The sequence below is a fragment of the Urocitellus parryii genome, chromosome 7, assembly GCF_045843805.1.
Source record: "Urocitellus parryii isolate mUroPar1 chromosome 7, mUroPar1.hap1, whole genome shotgun sequence".
Classification (NCBI taxonomy): Eukaryota; Metazoa; Chordata; class Mammalia; order Rodentia; family Sciuridae; genus Urocitellus; species Urocitellus parryii.
The window spans coordinates 33976092-34001690 of NC_135537.1; the positions used below are offsets into that span (position 1 = coordinate 33976092).

Here is a 25599-nt window from a genome sequence, read left to right on the forward strand (position 1 = left end):
CATTTGATGGATGAAGGCTAAACATGAGATAGTACTGTCCAAAATACCAACAGCACCCATGCAAAAACACTGAACTATAGGCTGGGTCAAGAAGATAACCTTTCATGGTAAGGTTAATTCAACCGCTGGTTAGCTTAATATACAAATAACTTCACTGTTCATTGATAAATTTACTTAATATACCTCAGAAGACACATCACTCTCTATTTTAAATTACATACAGATACCAAACACTTTTTAGATACCTAGCTAATATTCTGCCTTTCATCTCATGATATAACCAAAGCACCTAACCTCCTGCCTACTTGGATCATTTTTAAACTCAATAAGTTTATAGCACATGTGCATATTCACATAATGTTAGAAGTAGTTTCTTCTCCCTTTGGAAAATAATTTTGTTTCATTATCAAAAAAATAAAATGAAATTTCTAATTCTAAGACTCATGTCAATAGGAAATTTTTACATTTCCTGAGCTCTTTCCAAAAAGCATCATGCTAATGTTTTCACTGTCTTTTTTTAAAATTATTTGTAGATGAACACAATACCTTTATTTTATTTATTTATTTTTATGTGCTGCTGAGGATCGAACCCAGTGCCTCACACATTCTAAGCAAGCACTTTACCACTGAGCTACAACTGCAGCCCCCGTTTTCACTGTCTTAAAAACACTGATGACAGGCCTGGGGTTGTGGCTTAGTGGTAGAGCGCTCACCTAGCAGGTGCGAGGGCCCTGGGCTCGATCCTCAGCACCACATATAAATAAAGGTATCGTGTGCAACCACAACTAAAAAATAGATAAATATTTTTAAAAAAACAAAACAAAACAAAACATTGATGACATGAAAATCTAGAGCTAGGGATGTATCTCAGTGGTAGAGCACTTGCCTAGCATGCATGAAGCTCTGGGATTAACCCCCAATACTGAAAAAAAAAAAAAGAGAAAGAAAACTGAACATGAATTGATTTATAACTAAAATGGTATGTAAGTCTATATCCAAAAGGTAGAAAAGATGTATTCTGCAGATGGATCAAAATATGTTCAAGAACAAAATTAAACTAGGATGTGCTCAGTCAAAACTATTGAGTCAAGGGCTGGAGATGTGGCTCAGCGGTAGCGCGCTCGCCTGGCATGCGTGCGGCCCGGGTTCGATCCTCAGCACCACATACCAACAAAGATGTTGTGTCCGCCGAGAACTAAAAAATAAATATTAAAAATTCTCTCTCTCTCTCTCTCTCTCTCTCTCTCTCTCTCTCTCTCTCTCTCCTCTCTCTCCTCTCTCACTCTCTTTAAAAAAAAAAAAAAACTAAATATAAAAAAAAAACTATTGAGTCAAAACTGTTGTCAATCAAAATTGTTATTCCTAAGCAAAATCAAGACTTACAGCTAAGGACAGGTAGGCTGCAAGAAGACCCTTTTGCAAAGGTTTACCTTTGCATAAGTTTTGTTTTGGGGCCAGTTTTGCTCTTTGGCCAATTATTTCACAAGTTGTGAAAATAATCACAGAATCAAATTTGTGAAGCCCAGAAGCTTCTTTCTTGGTTGCAAAAGCTAAATAAATGAGGCTCCTAAGACTTATACACCAAAAAATAAAAATGAGTATTTCCTATCCAGTTTTAAAAGTAAAATTATTCTAGTCACATAGCTCTCAGCATTTAGTTAGATCCTGAGTACTGTTTCTTAAAATTTTATATAGTCTCTGCAAAGAATAACAAAAGGAGAAAGAGATTCCAGAGTTCTGAGACACAACCCTGAGGCTCCATCTTCAGAAAAATTTGAAATTCCCTTGTTGCCAAAGAACTGAGAATGGCAAACTGAGTACTTTCAGCTCACCTTGCTGCTTATTATCTCCCCCAACTGGATTGTAAATGGAAGTGCTTTCCCCAAGCTCCTAGAGAAGCAGTTTCTAAAGTACAGACTCCCAAATCCCTTGAAGCTATCCTAGAGAAATTTCACCCAAAATGCTAAATCAAAGATTACAAGGTACTTTGAAAAACTCACCCTGCTCTCTACATGTTGAATAGTAGTAAGTACTGGGTAGGTAATCAGCAGGAATAATCTATGAGCAGTCAGAAGACTGTGGAAGTAAAGTAAATCACTTTACTTCTGTTTCTAGTTCCAAAGATCGAGATAGGTCCCTATCTATCCAATGAGAGCATTTTCAACTACCATCCCTCAAAGACCTGTAAGAACAAAAAAAAAAAAAAAACATGAAAGATAACTGATTCCTTCCTGTGACTATATTTCAACAAAAGCTATTCTGAAACAGATGACATTACTAAGGAACACATTTGAAAGGTCAAAATAAATTTTTACAAAGTCTCCCATGAACTTCAAAACAATCCAGGCCTCCCTGTGTATTTCAGGACTGCTTAGGAGGTAGTTACAACTACCTTCAGGGAAAGGGACAAACAGAACTATCATTCTTCCTCTTTCCCAACTCCTTAATCCTCTCAAGGTGAGTAAAGTTAAAAGTTCTCCTTAAATCCCCAGTAAAGAGAGAAAAATGCCTTCAAATCCTTCAGTGGACTACAACAATGTTTTCCTCAGCTGGCTTTCTCATTCATTTTTGCCACCCTCCACATTCTTCACAAAATTATCTCTTCAAAAACCACAGTCTGACTCATTCCACTGCTTGTATCATTACTGGTTTCTTTGCTTTTAGGGTAAAAGCCCTGCTGAGCTTGACCCTAGCTCTCATAACCCCTACCCACTTTTCAGCCACCCTAGCCCTCCAACAACTTCTCAAACACTTTATTCCTCCTCATACACACTGTTCCTCAGTTAAGGTTCTTTCCACTGGTACCATCACATCCCCTTTTCAACCTCTTTGCAGACCACAGGTCAAGTCATAGGCTCAAAAAACCTTCTTTGAACATTCTTCCATAAAGAATTTATTCCTGGTAAACTCTTTCACACCACTGATATTCCTTCAAAGCACATTTCACACTTGCATGATCATTACTAAACTCTATCGCCTCCAATTTGACTATTAAAAGTTCTGTGTGGACAGAAATCCTTTATTTCTGAATCTTTGCATCACCACAATACCAGCATATAGCATGTACTCAATACATTAGTTGAGTAAGTAAATAAAAGTCATTCAAAGTTCTCATTATTTGAGCCCAACTTTATTTCCCACTGTTCCACTACACAACCCACCACAAATCTGGCCTTTGTCCCCCACTCTCCAAAACTTTTCCCCTGATCTTCAGGCTCTCAAATCCTGTTGCTTTTCCATGCCTAGAAAGGTGTCCCCATTTTCCTGAACCAGTTCAAATCCCACTGGATTGACAAGACCCAATTCAAGTTTTCTTGCCTCCAGGGTATTTTCCCATAGCTCCAGTTCCCATAGCTCCTGATTCACGCTTTCAAAACACTTTGCATTCTTTTTGACAATTATATATATCCTCAGAGTACTTTAATGTGTCGCATATGTGACTTTTCTTCCCAATATCATTAGGTGGAACTCCTAAGGTTGGTTAGTTTAAACTTGCTGCACCCTCAGGATAGAACTCTCAGATTTTTTTCCTCTGAAAATAATATCAGCTTTCCTCTTACTCCTGTTTCGCAGGTGATTCAATATGCCTTAACAGACTCTCCGCACAAGTTCCCTTTCGGAGATTTCTGCCTACCCTTCCCCCATTCTACCAACAAACAGCAAAAAAAGGTTTTGAGTTCCCTGGATTCTTGTGCTTTCTCCTACCTAAACGGAGCCTGTTTTTCCCTGTGACAATCCCTGCGTGCAGAGGAGCAGTGAGGCCCTATAAACTGCCAACCCCCTACTCACACACAAGTCCATACACCCAGTCCTGGTCTCTAGAGCTGCCTGTGACCTCACTCACACCACCCCAGATCCTCACCTGAACCACTCTGTCACCTTCCATCCCCTCCATCAGACCGCGTGGATTCTCAGTAACCCTTGCCTAAGCAAGGTCCCAAGTTCGCTCGGTCTCTCCTTTCGGCCTCTGCCACTGAGTACCCCCTGAGGCCGTTTCTCTTTTCCCTCCTTCCTCTTCCTTAGAGACTGAACCTAGGCCCAAGGCAGTGACCAGCAGACGCGGAGCAGACACAGGCACCAGGCCTACCGGCTCCAGCTCCAACGCCAATGCTACGGTCTCGGGCCCGCCCCCGCCCCCATCCCTCCCAAGCGGAGACAGCAGCGCAAGCCTGGGCCTAGCCAGGGGTCCCCCTCAGGGATAGCCATCGCTCACTGACCCGGGAAGGTGTCAAACGAGGAAGCGGCGGCGGCGGCGGAAACAGGTGAGGAGGCGGGCGGCCTGGCAGACGTTAACGGCTCAGCGCTCCATCCCTCCCGGACCTAAGCCCCGGCCTCACAGCTTCCTCGACCCCAGAGCCCACAGAACAAGTCACGTGCCGGCCGGAGCAGTCAGCTGACCGCGGCGCGCGCCAGTGCGCAGCCGCGGCCGCCGGAGAGGGCGGGCCCGGGACGCTCCGGGGAGCCTGGGAGCCTGGAGCTGGGGCCGCGGCGGCCGCTCGGGGTGGGTGGGGTTGGCGGCGGCTGCGGGTGTTGCGGGTGGCCGCGGGCTAGCCACCTGCGAGCGTCATGGACTCTATCCCTAAAGTTTTCCCGCTTGAGATTTCTGCTGGTCAGAATTTAACTCCAACCCCCTGCACAGGTTTCTTCTTGGCCAGGCCAGTTTTCTGAGTAATATATCCTCAATCGTGCTCTTCGGCTGATTCACAGTTTCCTTGCAGTCCGGTTCCACTTAGTTCCATAAACGTCCATGGACTGGGCACCGACTATATACCCGCAGCTGGTTGGTTGTTTTTAGGATTCCTGGAGCGAATGGCCCCTTACCTTGAGCTTCTTATCAAGTTAGGCAGGGGCAGGGTCTGTGGTGTGTGGTGATTATAAATGATCCAAACCACATTAGATAAGGGAAACCAAGCAAAGCTTCAGGACAGAGGCACGACAGAGGGAAGCATTATTCTTTGGGGAAAAAAATAGATAGCAAACTGCCCTTCCTCCTCATGCATAGTTCATTAGCTTGGGTAGATAGGTGGTATTATTTCTAATTTAGAACATTGAGTTTTAGAAACAGTAGAGGATTTTGAGGTTTTCACTAAGTTGATCCTTTAAGATTTATAGTTAAGGAAAGAGAAGAACTAGAAGGCACAGAGCCAAATAGCCCCATAAACACTCCTGGTGTTAAATCTTGGCCTTCCTCCTTGCTAGCTTGTGACCTTCTACCTTTAAACTTCAGCTTCTTCATCTGCAAAATGGTGATTAACAATAAACCAGATAGCCAGGCACTGTGGTGCACTCTTGTAATCCCAGCAGTTTGGGAGACTGAGGCAGGAGGATCACTTGTTCAAAACCAACCTCAGCAATTTAGCGAAGCCCTAAGCAACTCTAAATACTTTATTTAGAGACCCCCATCTCTAAATAAAGTATTTAAACGGACTGGGAATGTGGCTCAGTGGTTAAGCACCCCTGGGTTCATTCCCAGTACAAAAATAAATAAATACAGATAGAGCTATCCTGCAGGTTAGATGTAGTTGCAGTAGCATGGTGCTTGGCACATAGGAAATGCCACTGGCATAGGTTTTCTGATCTATCTTATACATTTTCTGTTATGTGTCCCTGCAGAAATTCACCACAAAATTTCTTAGAGTTACAGAATTAGATTGAACAGAAAGTAAAAAAAAAACAACCAAACTGCACAATTTTGGATGACTTTCAGTTGGTTTCACAGCTTTGGAAACTTGTCAGAAATTCCATAGACTTTATCTGGCATCACAATGTGAACATAAAGACAATTTTTCATTAGTTCCATGTCAAAACTTCCTGTGATGATGGAAATTTTATTCTGTGCTTGCTATCCATCTGGTACCCACTAGTCCCATGGGCTATTGAGTACTTGATTTTATTTATTTATTTTTATGTGGTACTGAGGATCGAACCCAGGGCCTCACACATGCAAGGCAAGTGCTTTACCACTGAGCCACAACCCCAGCCCCCCTATTGAGTACTTGAATGTGACTAATGTGACTTAGGAATTGACTTTTAAATTAAAACTTATTTAACGTTAGTTAAAATTTTTTTAATATTTACTTTTTAGTTACAGATGGACACAATACCTTTACTTATTTTTTTTTTATGTGGTGCTGAGGATCAAACCCAGGGCCTTGCACTTGCTAGGTGAGCGCTCTACCACTGAGCCACAACCCCAGCCCCAGGTTAGTTAAAATTTAAATGGCCAAATGAGGCTGGTGATAATAGCTTTAGGCAGTGAAATTTTAGGGCCTGCATTTGAAACTTCTTGGTTTCTTCTTATTATATGTCATCCTGAGTAGACTTCTCATCTTGAATTCATGAGTTTTAAGTCAAATACATCTACTTCCGACCTTGCTCCATTTTCCAACCTCCATGTAATAGTTGGTAGGCAGAATAATGCTCAATAAATGTTAGCCTTAATCATTACTGGCCTAGCATATCTCACTTAAAAATCTAGCAAATGTGTTTAACAAAACCTGGACATATTTGCTTTTCATTGGTTTATAATAGTAAAGAATGTGTTTTTACAAAGATAAGGGAGGCTGACTTCTCTCTGCCCTTAATAGAAGCATACATAGTTATCTAAGAATGTAACAAGTATGCCACACATTTTCTTCTCTTCCAACTCTAAATACTACCAATCTAGAAGTGCCTTCTAAACTTAAAGCATAAGGTGCATAGAACTAAGTGAATGGCACATCCCTGTAACCCCAGCTACTCTAGAGGCTGAGGCAATGGGACTACAAGTTTGAGGCCAACCTGAGCAATTTAGCAAGAGCCTGTCTTTAAAAAAAAAAAAGAAAAAAAGTCATAAAAGACATCTAAAGATTTATTTTTTCCTGACAACATTTGTGTGTGTGTGTGTGTGTGTGTGTGTGTGTGTGTGTAAGTTGTGGATGGACACAATGGCTTTTATTTATTTATTTATCTTATATATGGTGCTGGGGATTGAACCCAGAACCTTACATGTGCTAGCCAAGGGCTCTACCACTGAGCCACAACCCCAGCCCCCTAACATTTTTAAAGGAAAAAAATACAAGTTTATTTATTTTCATTTTGTTAAAATACTTCACTTGCATATTTTCTGTCTCCCCACCATTTCCATGTCTGACCATGGCTGCTATTATGTCCTATAATAACAGTCCAAAAACATTAAAACTAAGCAAAGAGAGGAGCTCCATCTTTAAAACCTAAACTGGCATTTTTAGATGACACTTTCTTGACAATGGAACCTGGGCAACATTTATCGAACATGGTAAAGAAAGTTCTCGGAGCTGGGGATGTGTCTCAAGCGGTAGCGCTCTGGCCTAGCGTTTGTGCGGCCCGGGTTCGATCCTCAGCACCACATACAAACGAAGATGTTGTGTCCGCCGAGAACTAAGAAAAAATAAATAAATATTAAAATTCTCTCTCTCTCTCTCTCTCTCTCTCTCTCTCTCTCTGTGTCCCCCCCTCTCTCTCACTCTCTCTTTAAAAAAAAAAAAAAAAAAGAAAGAAAAAAGAAAGTTCTCTCTGCATTCTAAAAAGGACAGCCAGATATCAACTGTTATGGAAATGAAACAAGACAGAAAAATTTCCTCCACTTCAGTACTAGGGATTGGAGTCCTGCTTTACCACTGAGCTACAACCCCAGCCCCCTTTTGTATTTTTTATTTTGAGATGGGGTCTCTCTATATTGCCAAGGGTGGCCTTGAATTTGCCATCCTCCTGCCTCAGCCTCCTAAATAGCTGAGATTATAGTTGTGCACCACCATATCAGGTAAGACAGGAAATTTTAACAACTTGTTTAAACTATTTTATTAAACAGACTTATAATTGTTCAAAACCAGCCTCAGAGATTTTGAGAAGTCTCTTGGTTAGTCATACAGAAACAATTTACCTGGCTTCCAATTTGTGAAAAGAACTAGCTTTTTCTATATTCACTTGCATATTTGCTTTTTTTTTTCTTCAGAATTATGTCTTTTTGGTGTTTTAATTATTCTTTTACTGTTTTTTTTTGGGGGGGGGGGTTCTTAATCTTTTGATCTTGTTGTTGCTGATTTTGAGTCTTTCCTATCCTGACTTGAGTTTTATGCATTTTTGACTAGAGTATCTGATATCTCATATAGATTTGTTCAGTGGAGTTTTTTCTTCAGTTTCATACTCAACAAAATCATCATATTCTTCATCTTTATCAGCAGCAAATTTACTTTTCTTACTTGAAAATGTTACCATTTCCAGTGGCAGGTCAATTTCCAGATAAATAAAAGAGTTTTACATCCTTCTCCTCTTCATCTTCTGACTCTGCATCTTTCTCCACAGCTGTCCAGTCCTGTCCACTAATGGGCCTGGGCCCTGAACCACGCTTCAACTATAAGGCCACAGGCAGTATTAAATTATTGCCCCCAAGGGAAACCCTTGGCTGTACAGACTACTTCAAAGTTGCCAGCATGATTTTAATCAGACTGCCTCCATAACTCATTGTCTGCTTCAATAATGTGCAATTTGTCCTTTGCACCAACTCCTAAATTGATCATTCCTAGAGATAACTAGTGCTCATTTTCATCATTATCCACTATAAAGTGATAATCTTTGTCAGCCTTTAGTTCACAATGGAAAAGATAGTTTTGGTGTCTCTGAAAGCTCATGTTCATGTTTCTTGACTCTTCCTTGGAGTGATGGCATGCACTTAGATGAGTCGGAAGGAGGATGGAGATAAACAACCATGTTCCAGAAAATAGCCCTGCAGAATGGAATGACAGCCACAATAAAATTTTTAAATTGAAGTTGGGAAAACACTTGAAGCAAATAGAACAATTTAGTTCATAACTTTTTTTTTAAACTGTCTTACAATGTTAAATATATCTTAAAATTTGGTACTGGTATTCCCCTTAGGAAAGGAAGTGTCCTTGTTTAGGAAAGTACCTTGATAAACTACTAGGGCAGAAGACAAAGTACTTAGGTAAACACGAAGAAATCAAAAAGATATTTAAATGAGTTTCCAATGGAGAGGAACAGGAATCAAGGGCTGGGAGTGGAGAGGTGGGAAGAAGGCATTGGGAAGAGAAAGGAGAAAGACCAAACAAACAAACAAACAAAGAACAACAACAAAAAAAAAAAAAAAAAAAAAAAACAAGATAACCAAGGACTTGTAAAAAAAAAAAAAAAAAGAGAGAGAGAACTTCATTTGAGATTGGTTCATTTTCAGTGCTATAAATCCTTTGCCATCTGCCCAACCTTTAACAAAGCCTAAGCTCAAATGCTTTATGTGAGCTATTTTTTGAATAATCTTATGACATCCAAGTTAAATTATATAAAGACTTCTGAAAAATTGATGAGAATTATACAAAAAAAAAAACCAACAAAGGAGCAGTAAGCATGAATAACTGAGGAAAGAAGATATACCACTAGCCAAAATATGTGAGGAAATGTTCATACTTACTAGTGCTCAAATATAAATAAGAGCCAGGTGTGGTGGCACACACCTGTAATCCCAGCAGCTCAGGAGCCTAGGCAGGAGGATCTTGAGTTCAAAACCGGCCTCAGCAATTTAGCAAGGCCCTAAGCAACTTAGTGAGACCCTGTCTCTAAATAAAATATTAAAAAGGGCTGGGGATGTGGCTCAGTGGTTAAGTGCCCCTGGGTTCAATCCCTAGTACCCAAAATCCCTAGTACCACACACACACATACACACACACACACACACATATGAAATGCCGCAGTCTGACTGGGCACAATTCAGGAGCCACTTATCAAAAGAAACAAACTTTATTTTTAAAACTACAAACGCCAAACAAAACAGCTCCTCAGGAAAACCCTCAGAGCCCAACTGCCACCACCGGCTTCCAGAAAAAAAAAAAAAAAAAAAAAAAGGGGGAGAGGCTTCTGGAAGCCGGTGGTGGCAGTTGGGCTCTGAGGGTTTTCCTGAGGAGCTGTTTTGTTTGGCGTTTGTAGTTTTAAAAATAAAGTTTGTTTCTTTTGATAAGTGGCTCCTGAATTGTGCCCAGTCAGACTGCGGCATTTGGTGGCTCGCACGGGGAGCGACTGAGGGTAAGTAAACTGCTCGCCCCTGAGGGCAGGGCGAGAGGATGGGTAGCCATTCTAAGTTTACTCTTTTGTTTTGCTTCATTTTTGTTTTAAGTTGCCTGTCCCTGGAGATGAGTGAGACGGAAGAAAAACCGCTCACATTTGAGGAAAAATTATTTGCGTTTGAGGAACAGATAGGGAGAAAGGACGGATGGACATTTCAGTCCCTGGAGATGAGTGAGACGGAAGAAAAACCGCTCACATCTGAGGAAAAACTATTTACGTCTGAGGAACAGATAGGGAGAAAGGACGGATGCACATGTCAGGAGGATAGAAAGGCTATAATGAAATTTTGTTGTTCCATTTTTATTGGATTCTGTCTCGGTTTGGTTTGGTGTTATCTTGCTGGGTTGTATTATAGTAGAAATACGGGATCAGCAATTAGTAAAAAACAAACCGAAAGAGTGTTAAGTAAATTGTTAGACGAAGGAGGCATCCCAGTAAAATCAAGAGCAGTCAGGGCATACGTTGATACAATACAAAAATACAGCCCATGGCTTTTTAAGGAGGAGTTGTTAGATATATCACAATGGAACCATCATGGTGAAGATTTAAAAAGAATAGAAAAGAACAACCCAGGGACTCTGCCAGTTGGCACATTGACATTGTGGGCGAACGTATCTGGTTTGCTTAGTCCAAAGCCTTCAGATCAGACAAAGGTAGAGGAAGGAGAAGACATATTGATTCAAGTAAAAGAGGTCTCTCAGGTTAGTCAGAATGAGGAAAAGATTCAAGTACAAGAGAAGGTCTTTCAAGCTAGTGAGACAGAGGAAGGAAGTTTAGAGCAGAAAAAGCCATCAGGGGAAAAGTTACAACAGGAGACTGCTAATAACACCTTTCTATCAGAGAGCGAAAGTCTCCAACCAACAGCACCACCTCTACAGGAGACTGCTACTAACAGCATTCTATCACCAGAGGGCATAAGGGTCCAATCAACAGCACCACCTCCATATGCTAAGAGACTCCCAACCCCCGCAGTTGATAGTTGGGATCCTGAGACAGGATCTCAAGTATGCCCTGTATTTGAGGTAGGAGGGCAGCGAATTCACCAGGGTTTATTTTACAAAACAGTGAAGGAGCTAAAAGAGGCTGTAACAACCTATGGTCCTCAAGCACCCTTCACTGTAAGCTTGATCGAATCCATTACCAACTTAAACATGACGCCAGCAGATTGGGCTAATATGTGTAAAGCTGTGCTAACTGGAGGACAATACCTGTTATGGAAGGTTGCTAATGAGGAATTTTGCAAGGAGACAGCTATGGGAAATGCAGCAGCTGGTTATCCTCAGAGAAATCTAGATATGTTGTTAGGAAAGGGACCTTATGAGGATCGGCAGCAACAACTTGCATATGATCCTGGTGTATACGCACAAATTGCTATAGATGCACTTAAGGCATGGAAGACTTTACAAGGACATGGAGGTTTACAAGGTCAATTATCTAAGATAATACAAGGAGCTAATGAACCTTATGCTGAATTTGTAGATAGGCTTATTCAAACAGCTACCAGAGTTTTTGGGAATACAGAACAAGCAATGCCATTAATAAAACAACTGGCTTATGACCAAGCGAATCGTTGGTGCAGAGATATCATTAGACCATGGAAACAGGAAGATTTAAACAAATATATTAAATTGTGTAGAGACATTAATGAACAAGAGCAAGTCATGGCAGCTGCAGTAAAACAGGCTTTAGATGCCAGAGACATTAATGAACAAGGGCAAATTGTGGCAGCTGCAGTAAAACAGGCTTTAGATGCCAGAGACATTAATGAACAAGGGCAAATTGTGGCAGCTGCAGTAAAACAGGCTTTAGATGCCGGGCTAAGAACATGCTACAATTGTCAACAAGCAGGACATTTTAAAAGGAATTGCCCCATAGGAGGAGGGTTTAACAATACTAGGTATCAAAGGAATAGAATACCGGGTATTTGCCCACGATGCCGTAGAGGGAGACATTGGGCTAATGAATGCCGTTCTCAAACCACCATAGAGGGTACTCCATTATCAAAAAACGAACAAGGACAAGGTTTTTATCCACAATATCGTGGACAAAGGCATCGGGCTCCGTTGCCAAAAAACGGACAGGGGGCCCCAATGCTCCGGGGCCCCAAACCACAAATATACGGAGCTCTGGAGGAACCCAGCAACCCCAGCAACCCCATCAGGGTAGTGCCCAGGGCATCAGATCCCTCATCAGACAAACCAGAGGGAGCGCAGGGTTGGACATCTGCGCCTCTGCCAGAGCAGTACTAACTCCAGAGATGGGAGTTCAAATCATTCCCACAGGGGTGAAAGGACCTCTTCCCAAAGGAACAGTAGGCTTATTATTGGGACGCAGCTCTTCTACTCTAAAAGGACTTTTGATAAGTCCTGGAGCAATTGATCCTGATTATGAAGGTGAAATAAAAATTATAGCCAGTTCTCCAAAGGGTATATCAGTAATTTCACCAGGAGATAGAATAGCACAATTACTAATAATACCAAGCCTACATGATAAATTTTCCAGTCATGTTGTAGAAAGAGGTTCCAAGGGATTAGGCTCCACAGGTGTAGATTGGGCTATGCTTTCTTTAAATTTAGATTCTCGCCCCATGCTAAAACTAAATATTCAAGGACATGAATTTAATGGGCTACTAGATACAGGTGCAGACCTTAGCATTATCTCTCGTCAAGAATGGCCAAAACATTGGCCATTACAACAAGCCACTCAAACGCTTCGAGGCCTAGGAGTGGCGAATAATCCCGATAAAAGTGCAATGGTATTAGATTGGAAGGATCCTGAAGGATGTGAAGGAACTATACAGCCATATGTATTGGATCATCTTCCTGTAAATTTATGGGGACGAGATGTCTTAGATCAATTAGGTTTGACATTAACAAATAATATCAATCAAAATGCACCCACTATTATGGCTAGACAAGGTTTTAGGAAAGGAAAAAGATTAGAAAAACAAGAACAAGGTATAGCAGCACCAATACAAATAAATCAAGGAACAGACAGACATGGGTTGGATTTTCACAAAGGGCCACTGAGACAATAAAAATTACCTGGAAATCAGAAAGACCAGTATGGGTCCCTCAGTGGCCCTTGACTAAAGAAAAGATACAAGTAGCCCATGATCTGGTCAAACAACAATTAGTGGAAGGACATATACAACCTTCTGTATCTCCCCATAATACTCCCATTTTTGTCATCAAAAAGAAATCTGGTAAATGGAGATTATTGCAAGATTTAAGAGCCATTAATAATGAAATGGTCATTATGGGACCTGCTCAATCGGGGATTCCTCAGTTGTCTGCTTTGCCAAAAACTTGGTATGTTTTAGTTATAGATATTAAAGATTGTTTTTTTTTCAATTCCAATTCATCCTGAGGATAGTCCACGTTTTGCATTTACTATCCCTGCACTGAATCATGAAGGTCCTGATCAGAGATATGAATGGAAAGTACTCCCTCAAGGGATGGCTAATAGCCCAACTATGTGTCAAATTTATGTTAACAAAGTAATCCAGCCACTTAGAAATCAAAATCCTGAGCTACAAATATTTCACTATATGGATGACATATTATTAGCACACAAAGCTAAAAACACATTGCTAGAATGTTATGCCACACTTACAAACTTATTAAAAAATTATAATCTAGAGATAGCAATAGATAAAGTACAATTAAATTTTCCAATTAATTATTTGGGAGTTCTATTATCCTCAACCATGGTCCGTCCACCAAAAATTCAAATACGAGTAGATCAACTCAAATCACTTAATGACTTTCAAAAGTTATTAGGAGACATAAATTGGATAAGGCCTTATCTAGGTATTCCAACAGGAGAATTGGGACCTTTATTTGATATCCTAAAAGGTCCATCAGATCCAAATTCACCCCGAATGTTAACGCCTGAAGCAAGAAAGGCATTAAAAATCATTGAAACATATATGGAAAATATGCATTTGGATAGAATTGATATAAGTTTGCCTTTATTATTTATTGTACTATCAACAAAAAATATTCCTACAGGAGTATTTTGGCAAGAAGGTCCATTATTATGGATACATTTATCTTATTCTCCTAACAATATTCTTACTAGGTATCCTGAGGCTGTAGGACAATTAATACTCAAAGGAATAAAAACAGCAAAGGCAGTGTTTGGAATTTCTCCTAATAAAATTATTACTCCATATACTATGAATCAAATTGATGAATTAGCTAATGAGTTAAATACTTGGGCAATAATCATGTGCAAATCTAATGTTTCATTTGATAACCACTTACCATCTAATCCTTTATTGTCTTTTTGGTCATTGCATCCTGTAATTTTTCCAAAAATGACAAGAAAAACACCTATCATGAATGCTCCAAATATATTCACTGATGGATCAAATAATGGTACAGCAGCAATAGTTACCCCTGATCGAACTTTTACATTTTTAGTACCCAAACAATCAGCTCAAAAGGTAGAGCTTAATGCAGTATTACAAACTTTTGTGATGTTTAAAGATTCTGTATTTAATTTATTTTCTGATAGTCAGTATATAGTTAATGCTATAGTATCCCTTGAAGATGCTGGTAGGATTTCCCCTTCTTCTACTGTTTTCTCTTTGTTTTCCACTATACAAAGTTTAATCTGGGACAGAAAAGATCCATTCTTTATAGGACATATCAGGGCACATACAGGATTGCCTGGAGCCCTTAGTTTGGGCAATGATTTAGCAGATAAAACTACACATGACATTCATATTTTCTCTATACTAGAAGAAGCTATAAATTTTCATAAAAGGTTCCATGTCAATGCTAATACTTTACAAAAGCGTTTTAAAATAACTAAGGAACAAGCTAGACAAATAATAAAACAATGTCAAAATTGTGTGACCTTTTTACCACAAGTTAATCTTGGAGTCAATCCTAGAGGATTGATACCTAACCATATTTGGCAGATGGACGTCACACACTTGCCAGAATTTGGAAAATTAAAATATTTGCATGTTACAGTTGATACTTCTTCTGGATTTTTGATGGGCTCCCTTCATGCCGGAGAAAAAACTAAAGATGTTATAGCTCATTGCTTACAAAATTTTGCCACTGTGGGCATTCCAAAACAGTTAAAAACAGATAATGCCCCTGGTTATACGTCTACTTCTTTTAAACAATTTTGTTCATCATTTGGCATTACTCATATAACAGGAATCCCATACAATCCACAGGGACAAGGCATAGTTGAAAGAGCTCATCAAACTATTAAAATGTACTTATTAAAGCAAAAAGACGGAATTGGGAAGGGGTATATATTCCCCAAAGATAAACTTAAAATAACCCTTTTTACTCTAAACTTTTTAAATTTGGATTCATCAGGACTTAGTGCTGCAGAAAGGCATATGTGTCCAAAAAATGTACATAAGCCCAAGGTACTTTGGAAAGATATTCTAACAGGACAGTGGAAAGGTCCTGACCCAGTAATTGTCTGGAGTCGGGGGTCTGTTTGTGTGTTTCCACAGGAAGAACAGCAGCCGATTTGGATTCCGGAGAGATTAACTAAAGTCCTGACCCAGTGATTGTCTGGAGTCGGGGGCCTGTTTTTGTGTTTCCACAGGGAGAACAGCAGCCGATTTGGATTCCAGAGAGATTAACTAAAGCAATTTCTACAGACCAAAAAGAAGATGATTTGGCTCAAATCCATAACAGCTGATATCCAAAACTCCAATTTGGCTATCCTTACATCTGCAACAGAACCAGGATGCTTTTTTCAATATCTATTTTATTCTATTTTGTTTTTTGAGCTCATATAGACCTAGGTTAATGTTTTGCTGATCAGTTCTATATATTTTTTTTTACTATAGAGTTTTTAAACATTGCAATGGAGATTTCACCTGTAAAAAGTTATAAGGCCTTTACCATTATGTTATGTGTTGTATGTATTATATTATGTGTGCACACTGTGTTTTGTGTTTGAATGTACATATGTCCATATATCATATATGATGAGCGCTCATAAAAAAAAAAAAAAAAATGGATCCAAAAATTTTTTTTTTTATTCACGTGATTTAAATGGTTTAATTTAAATTGGGTAAATGACTGTTAAGAATTGTTTTAATATGTAAACAAAAAAAGGCTAACAGATCTGTTTGTTTACTTTCACCTATCCTTTTCATTATATTTAATAATTCTTTTCAAGATAATGTAAATTGTTAAGAAAATTGTTTTCTTTTAGTGCCTTCTAGAATGTTACACAATTATTAATATTAACCATTATTGTCAAAATTCTTATCTTCATCCCAGTGCCGGTGGAGATAATGTAAATTGTTAAGAAAATTGTTTTCTTTTAGTGCCTTCTGGAATGTTACACAATGTTTTCTTTAGCTATTATTGCCAGAATTTCTATCTTCATCCCAGTGCCAGTGAAGACAATGTAAATTGTTAAGAAAATTGTTTTCTTTTAGTACCTTCTAGAATGTTATATAATTTTTTCTTTAGCCATTATTGCCAGAATTCCTATCTTCATCCCTGTGCCGGTGAAGACAAAGATAAAACTAATCTACAGTCTCTGCAATAGCCATCACTGAACCGCTTAACTCACTTGTATGCATTGTGAACTATCTGTTGGTGCAGCGACTTGTGGTAGTGTTGGAGTATTTTTGCTGATGATGTCATCGGTGGTACAATTTTTCCAACAAGAGCTGTCAATTGGCTTGGTATATCTTCCTCTCTTCTGCTTGTCATGATCGTTCAGCTATTTGGGGGCCAACAGAGGTGAGGCAAAGAACCTCACCCCCCCGCTGGTACCTCTCCACAGGTGTAGCTGTATACTGGACCGGTAGTCAATGACGGGTAAGATCCAATTACAATGGTACCAACCTAAGACAGGAGGCTGACGCCCTGAGGTCAGCTCATCCGAAGACGGGTAAGGACCATATGTAGTATTGGACAACCTAAGGCAGGCACGGTCCCTAAGCCACATGCTTGTTGTTTAAACAGAGAGGGGGAGATGTTGAGAGCCACAGCCAAAGGGGCCCCAGAAAACTTCCAGCTGCCAGCAAACTCCCAGCTGCCGGCTGATGATTGGCTCACAGTGGCCCCAGCAACATCTAGCTGATTGGCTTCTCTGCGGCGATGTTCATTGGGCTGTTTCCCTGCCCTTCAAGCTGCCAGCTGATGATTGGCTCACAGTGACCCCAGCAACATCTAGCTGATTGGCTCCTCTGCAGTCATGTTCATTGGGCTGTTTTCCTGCCCTTCAGACTACGGAACTGCTCATTGGGGGACTTCTTTGGCTCCGCCCACGCGACCCAGCCAATCGGCCTCAAGAGCAGGAGGATTGTGGGAGGTGGTGTGGTTTGTGTGGGGAGAGGCTTCTGGAAGCCGGTGGTGGCAGTTGGGCTCTGAGGGTTTTCCTGAGGAGCTGTTTTGTTTGGCGTTTGTAGTTTTAAAAATAAAGTTTGTTTCTTTTGATAAGTGGCTCCTGAATTGTGCCCAGTCAGACTGCGGCAATGAACAATATGTTTATATATAAATTAAGAACTTATATTAGCAAAGATACAAATATACACATACATTTTTGGTGAGGATGTGCTAAGCTAGACTCCCAGGGCAAGTCAGTGGTAGAGCACATGCTGAGCAAAGTCCAGGGTTCTCAATCACAATAAGGAAACAGTTGCCAATGGAAATGTAAATTGATACAACTTTTGTTGTCATCAATTTGACAGTATGGACAAGAAGCCTGAAAAATGCTGATTCCATTTGATATTGTGAGATCGGAAATAATACAAAAGATAAGGGGAAATCTTACACAAAATATATTAAATGCATCACTATAAACATAGTTGTTGGGCTGGGGATATAGCTCAGTTGGTAGAGTGCTTGCCTTGCAATGTACAAGGCCCTGGATTCAATCTCTAGCACCACAAATAAACATAGTTGTTTTATTATCATTTGTTAAAGATTAGTTGGAGAACTAAGCCCCTCTGAAGGTTAAGTATTGAAAATGGTATGAGGTTTCTATCTTGAAATTTTAGAGTATAATGCACAGGATTAATGAATAGAATATACTAGACCAGTGGTTCTTAACCAGAGATCATTTGGCAATACCTGAAGACATTTGGTTAGCACACCCTGGAGGGAGGGATACAACCATTATCTGCTAGGTGGAAGCCAACACACAGGACAGCCTCAAAAGAGAATTACCTGATCCAACATCAGTCAGGCACCACTCCCAGCTGCAATGGCCTGTTCCTGGCTCCACTCCAACTCAGCAAAAAGGTCCCACCCTACAGAGACTGAGTCGTTCATGGAGTCCCTGATTGCTGTTTTGTAGAAGTATGCCGGAAAGAATGGGAGCAGCTACACTCTCTCCAAGATGGGATTCCTAAACTTCATGAGTACAGAACTGGCTGCCTTCACAAAGAAACAGAAGGATCCTGGTGTCCTTAACTACATGATGAAGAAGCTGGACTTCAACAGTGATGGACAACTAGATTTCCAAGAATTTCTTAGCCGCAGCTCACCATGACTCCTTCATGAAAGCTACCCATTGCCAAAAGCATATCTGAGGCCCCCCTGGGCCTGGCCTTAAAATCACTTAAGGACACTTTTCAAGAATATGTCTATTCATGTGGTTGTGCATTTGTGACCTGTGCCACAGGCCCAAGAAGTTAGCAAGCTGCAGATGTGATTTTTTTTTCCCATTGCTAACAATCAAACACAAGGCCTCACTCATGCTAGACAAGTGCTCTACCACTGAGCTATACCTGAGCCCCAGATGTGGACTCTGAGTTCCATGCTCTTCACATAGACCCATGTCCTCTGCAGTGTAAAACCTCCGCTTGCTAATTTCACTTGTATTATTTTTTATTTTTATTTTTATATTTTTGATACAAGGAATCGAACCCAGGGATGCTTTGTCACTGAGCTACTGAGCTACATCCCCAGCCCTTTTTATTTTTTATTTTGAGAAATGGTCTTGGTAAATTGCCTAGGCCAGCCTGGAACTTGCAATCCTCCTGCCCCAGCCTCCACAGTAGCTGGGATTATAAGCATGCACCACCACACCTGGTGCAAACATATATCTTCCATGATATATGTTTACATTATTTTTTTAAAGAATTTTTTAATATTTATTTTTTAGTTTTCGGAGGACACATCTTTATTCGTATGTGGTGCTGAGGATCGAACCCACTGCCGCGCACATGCCAGGCAAGTGCGCTACCACTTGAGCCACATCCCCAGCCCCTATATGTTTACATTATAAAGGAAGATATAATGGAGATTGAACCCAGGGCCTTGTGCATTCCAAGGCAAGTACTCTACCAACTGAGCTATATCCCCAGCCCAACAACTATGTTTATAGTGATGCATTTAATGTATTTATCTTCCAAGACAGTTATTAATACATAGTAGTTAATAATGCAAAAATTATCAGTTGAAACCATAACCACTCATTTTAAGTGCTGCTGTAGTTTGGATCTGGAATGTCTTCCAAAGGTCCATGTGTTAAAGGCTTATTCCCAATTGGGTGTGTTGGCTCACACCAGCTACTTAGGAGGCTGGGCCAGGAGGATCACAAATTTGAGGCCATCCTGGTAAATTTAACAACACCTGTCTAAAAATTTTAAAAAAAATCCAAAAGGGCTTGGGAATGCAGCTCAATGGTAGAGCACTTGCCCAGCATGTGCAAGGCCCTGAGTTCAAACTCCAGTGCAAAAAAAAAAAAGTCTTGATCCCCAACGTGGCACTTTTGGAAGGTAGTGGAATAATAATAATAATAACAATTATTATTATTATTATTGGGTAGATAGTGGGGATTTGACTCAGAATATTGATCACATGGCAAGAAGGCAGAAATTTTTAAGAGACGGGCATAATGCAAAGTTTTTTGTTCACTAGGGGCATTCCCTCAAAGAGGATTGTGGCCAGGTAGGATGGCTCATGCCTTTAATCCTAGAAGCTCAGGAGGCTGAGGCAGGAGGATTGTGAGTTCAAAACCAGCCTCAGCAATTTAACAAGGGCCTAACCAACTTGGTGAGACCCTGTCTCAAAATTTTAAAAAATACAAAAAGGGGATGTTAATGCCTCTAGATTCAATCCCAGGTACAAAAACAAAACAAAGGGGGAAGAGCACTGTGGGACTCCAGTCTCTTGCCTTCTCCCTCTCTCTCCTTCCCACCCACCATGAGGAGCAGATGGTTCCACTCTATACTCCCATGTTCCCTGTCATGATGTCTGCCTGGCTACTAGCCCCAAAGCTTTGGGACCAACTGATCTCCAAGCCTGTGAGCCAAAACAAACCTTTCCTTGTCATAATTTGATGTTTCTCAGGTATTTGTTAGAGTGGCAGAAAGCTTACTACCAATCAGGTCAAAATCAAGGCCAGCAGAGTGGGAAGACAATGTAGACAGAAGAGTAGATATTATTGGGTGACAGGTACTCCATGAATTGCTTGCATTTCTGCTTTTGTTCTAGGAACTCTTTTCACAAGTGTTTGTATAACAAACAGTGTTAGAAGATAGAAATAGAAACCTCCTTCAGAACAAAGAGGAGATAAGCTTTCTAAAAACTTAACAAATATTTATTTTAGAATAGCTTTAGATGTATAGAAAAGTTACTAAGGAAGCAGAGCGTTCTCATATATCCCATGTTCAGTTTGCAGTATTTTATCATCTTATGTTAGTGTGGTATATCTGTGTAGGTAAAATTCAAGTTCCCTGAGCTCAGAGTTTCTATCCTGTAACACAACCCACTGTGTGCAGGCTTTTGCCCAAATCTGTCTACACCATAGCTAAGGGACAAGAAGGCAAGGACAACTAACATAAAAATGCTGATGTTCATGCTGAATTCCCTGCCATGAGTAATAAGGTCCTTTTCTCTGACAGATTTGTCTTAAACCAGTATCCTTTAAAATATGACAAATTAACTTGCCAGCTTACAAGTAGGGTAAAAATCCAAAACCCTTCACATTTTTGACAATCACTGTACCAATAACAACAACAACAATCATTCCCCAAATGACTACATGCTCCTTGAAGACATGAACACATTCCTGTTTGATAAATACTTATTGAACTGAACTAAACAGGCTAATAATTGTGTAGGATGAAATCGAGGCTAGAGTTCTGCATAGAACATGGCCATATCAAACAGTCTTTGTTTATCGATTGGAAGAAAATAAAGGATGTTATCCAAACCCAAAGAAGTATGGCAACCATTGTGGGGATGAAGATGAGAGAAAAATGGAGAGTTGAGGAAACTAGACTGGTAAGAACTATAAGGTCTGAGAGGGACGTCCAGACCAATCAATCCAACATGGTGTCCAGGGGATGTAGGAAACAGACCTCAGGTATTGCATGAGAGGACATGTGGGGGCTGCAAATGGAAGTCACTCCAGCAGAGCACAGTAAAAGGATATTCCAGCAGAAACTGAGCCATTAGCAGGCCCCTGGCTCCTGGCCTGAAGTTCAGCAATAGAAATCTAGTCCTGAACTGATCATCAGCAAAAGGCATGCAGGATGTGGGACCTGGAATCTGTGGTAAGGGGCCTCAAACAGGATAGGGAGGAATGTATCCTGAAAAGTAAAATTAAAATTATAATATCTTTTTGGATGAGGGTGACATGGACGGGAGTTGACACTGCATTTAATACAATTTATGGAAATTAACAACTGACAAACTATTCTTGGCATAAGTGATTGTCTGGGGGGCATGAGAGTTTTCTGATTATAAAGAAGGAGCATGAACTTGAGAACTCAGGAAGCTGTAGACATTACAGGGGCATGGGCTTTGCCACAGTCTGGCTAGGCACAAAATCATGAGCCACTCAAGCAGGAACAAACTTTATTTTTTGAAACTGCCGCCAATGCCCCGTACGCCCAAGGGAAGCAATCCCGATCGACCCACGCGGCGTTCTCCCGGAACCCCAGAGAGTTCCTTCCCCAGAATTCCCTCCTACTGTACTTCCCCAACCAATGGGAACTCTCCGGGAGTCCTGTAGCAGGCCAAGGTGAACAGCAGGAGTTCAATATCCATATGAATGCAAATCTTAACATAATCATATCATCTCAATGGCTAGCTGGCATCACCTTTCAACCAAAAATGCCATGCATCATATTACTTGGCTGTGGCTCTTAGCAGGCTTTGCGCACAAGTCAGGTGGGCCTGGCTCTACCAACTTGCTAATGTGTATGAGTTCAATTTTCCCACCTGTGAACCCCTCAGTGGGCTTATTAAGAGGATTAAGGAAGATAATACATACAATGCATTTAAGCAAGTACCTGGCATAAAATGACTCCCCATAAAATGCTAGTTATAGTGATCATTATCACTGGGGGCGAGGAGATTGAAGTCAGGGGTGCTTAACCCTGAGCCACACACATCCCCAGCCCTTTTTATTTTTTACTTAGAGACAGGGTCTCTCTAAGTTATTTAGGACCTTGCTAAGTTGCTGAGTCTGTCTTTGAACTGATGACCCTCTTGCCTCAGCCTCTCAAGCTGCTGGGATTACAGGTGTGCCCCACCCATCCCAGCACATTATCATTGTTATGAATAGAATTGGAATACAAGAAAGGGAATTGAGTCTCAAAAAGATAGTAGCCAAGTTATCTGAACAGAGGCCCCTAGTCAGGTTCAAGAGTGATGATCATGAATCTCAGCTTGGTGAGCTAGAGGGCCTTACTTCTCTGCTTCAGCAGGGTAAGCCTCAGAGATGGAAGCAAACCCTGAGCCTCTGGAAAAAAATTGCCAAAGATTTGTACACAAGTAGCATATAAAGAACAATCACAACCTGTTTTCTGTTAACACACATACACACACACACACTTTTAAAACTTTTCAAGTGTGTACAACTGTAGTGCACCAATAAAAAATGTTGGAAAAATTAAATACACACACACACTTGAAAAACCTTTTTATTTAACTTTTGTTTTTAAAAGCTGATACCGAAGCTAAACACCAGATCACACTAAAACAATCCCTGACATTAATAGTACCCTAAAGTTATCAACTCAGCATACCTAGATACAGTCCATACTATAAAAAATATGAGATAACTGATAATTTTTTAAATCCCACGACATTAAATTATTTATATAACACTACCAAATCCACAATTGTATAAATTGCCAAATGCCAAGTGCCAATGTCTCGGCTGGCACTGAATCACGAGCCACCACACAGCTTTGTAGGTTCAAACAGCAATTCTTTATTCCGGATCTCACACCAGCTTTCACACGCGTTCAGGGGCAATTCCCAATATGTCCGTTCCCAAATCCTACTCCACGAGGCTTTTTCCAAATCCCGTTTTAATCTCACGAGAACTCAACGGGAACAAGCAGCAGGAACACCCTAATCCCAGCAGCCATAATCTTCAACCTCAACTTCCCTAAAACCCATATTCTTAAACCGGGAAACGCCTTAAACCGGGAACACCCTAAACCCAAGGACCGGGATACTTCCTCAAACCTGCAGGATACTTCCTCAAACCTGGATCCACCCTCGATCACCTTGAGCAGGGTCATCTTACTAAAGCATACATGCAATGTCCCATCGAATGTCCTAAGCAGCATGGGGTACGCTGGCAAGGAGATTTTGATGTGTCATACCTACTTGGTAATGGCCCTCAGCAATAAATAAATACATAAATAAATAAATTCCATGGCTCCATTATTTACTAGTCATATGAGCCTGAGAAAATATCAAGTACTAGCCTGTTAAATGGGATTAATGTTAGCACCTCACAAGTTTTAAGGTTAGAGATAATGAGGGGAGAGTGTTTTGAAATCATATTTACTACATAGTTTTATTTATGATAATGATCATAAGAAACATTTCCCAGTTAAACTTTACCATACTCAATCCTAAATGGTGTAGTAATACTGGTGGGTTCATTGAGAAAATACATGTACATTCCCAAAGCAAAGCGAGTGACTACCACCTAGAATGAAAAGAATGAATTAGAAGTAGCAATGGGACATAAAAGAAAATAAAATTGGTAATATGAAAGCAAGCATGCATAAATCTGATAGCTGGCATTTAGACCTATTTATTTTGAATAGCTAAATAAGTGGTATGGTAAACTTACTTTCTTTTCTTTCTTTCTTTCTTTCCCTTTTTTATCCCCCTTTTCTTTTTTATTGGTACTGGGGATTGAACTCATGGTTGCTTTACCACTAAGCTACTTCCTCAGTGCGCTACGTTTTGTTTTTTGTTTGTTTTCAGACGGGTCTCACAGAGTTGCTGAGGCTGACCTCGAACTTCCAATCCTCCTGCCTCAGCCTCCCGAGTTGCCAAAAGTTTTCTTTCAATAAACATACAGCTTGTAATCAAGGAGGAAATAGTCTCCCTGTATACCTGTCAGTTTGCTGGGTACAATCAATTATAAAGAAATTCAATGGAATAACTTGGTGTTGCAGATGAAAAAACATGAGCAAATGTTTAGCATTCATTATCAAAAAGGAACCTGATAATTTTATGTGATTATATTCTAAAATAAAACAAATACTTTCAAACTTGGAAACATTATTTAACTGTTAAGATACAATGCACCTTTTCCTCATTAGGTAATTACTTTAGGTCCAGCAAGGAAAAGTTGCACAAGTCTTTGTATATGTGGTTAAGAACAATAAACATTATTTTGCTGATCTGAGCAATCTCTTTATAAGTATCAGAGGATAAACTGCTAGTTCTTTAATTTGATGATTCATTAAGTGATTTCAGGAGTGGGGGTCTACTCCTACTGCTGTGGTTTGAATGCTTCCTCCAAAATTCCTTTCAGAATTTAGTTGCCATGGGGACATTGTTGAGAGGTGGAACTTTTCAGAGGTAATTAGGTCATCACCTAGGATGGTAGGACTCCAGATAAGCCTGGGAACACACTCTTCAATTTAAACAAACCAGTTTTCTCCTAATCACTCTCACAGTCCTTTGACTTTCCTTCTCCACTTTCCTTCTTGCAGCCTTGCGTTTATTTTAGCTGGCTCTCTGCCTCCTTCCCATCTTTCTCCAGGTACTAAAACTGAATCTGTATTCCGAGGCTCATATTGAAATTTAAAAATTTCTTATTGTCTCATATAGAAGTTATTCTTGAAAGTAATGGTGAGTTAAGATGGTAGCCACCATTCCTTAGGCGCTGTCTCTAGGCCAGCCACTGGAAAATCCCTCTACCTAATGGGATTATAGTGAGGTGTCAGTAAGCCTGTGTACATAAAGGGCTGAGCCCAGTCCCTGAGGTATGTGGAAGACACCCAATAAAAACTGATTGAATTGTCACTAACTATGTCATTGAGACGTCACAATGACATTCTGCTAGCAGTCAAAAATACCTGTCTTGGCCATCTGAAAACAAAGAGGCAAGGAAGTAGTTTGGAAAAGGAGAGACCTAACCAGTTCCTCCCAGCATCCTTTGGCATGACTTTCTGAGCCTTAGGCAAATAAAAATGTCCTTGTTCCAAATGACATCTATTGTCTGGTGACACGCTTATTCTTTACATTTCCATCATGTGTGTCTCTTACGTATCCCTTCACTTCCTTGTTC

General features: G+C 40.3%; 2 protein-coding genes and 1 pseudogene across 2 annotated transcripts in view; 1 reads left to right on the plus strand and 2 right to left on the minus strand.

Annotated features, from left to right (window-relative positions):
- Positions 1 to 4374, minus strand: part of Atp6v1c1 (ATPase H+ transporting V1 subunit C1) — a 50745-nt gene extending 46371 nt beyond the window's left edge. The window contains exon 1 of the mRNA XM_026383079.2: positions 4218 to 4374. The gene's annotated coding sequence lies outside the window, so the exon portion shown is untranslated. The remainder of the gene's footprint in view (positions 1 to 4217) is intronic.
- Positions 4375 to 7896: 3522 nt separating this feature from the next.
- LOC113179688 (nucleophosmin pseudogene) lies at positions 7897 to 18275 on the minus strand (annotated as a pseudogene).
- Positions 18276 to 18300: 25 nt separating this feature from the next.
- On the plus strand, positions 18301 to 18628 carry S100a11 (S100 calcium binding protein A11). The gene is given in 2 exon segments (XM_077801176.1): positions 18301 to 18566; positions 18568 to 18628. Coding segments are annotated over 2 exon segments (327 nt in total).
- The last annotated feature ends 6971 nt before the right edge of the window (positions 18629 to 25599 follow it).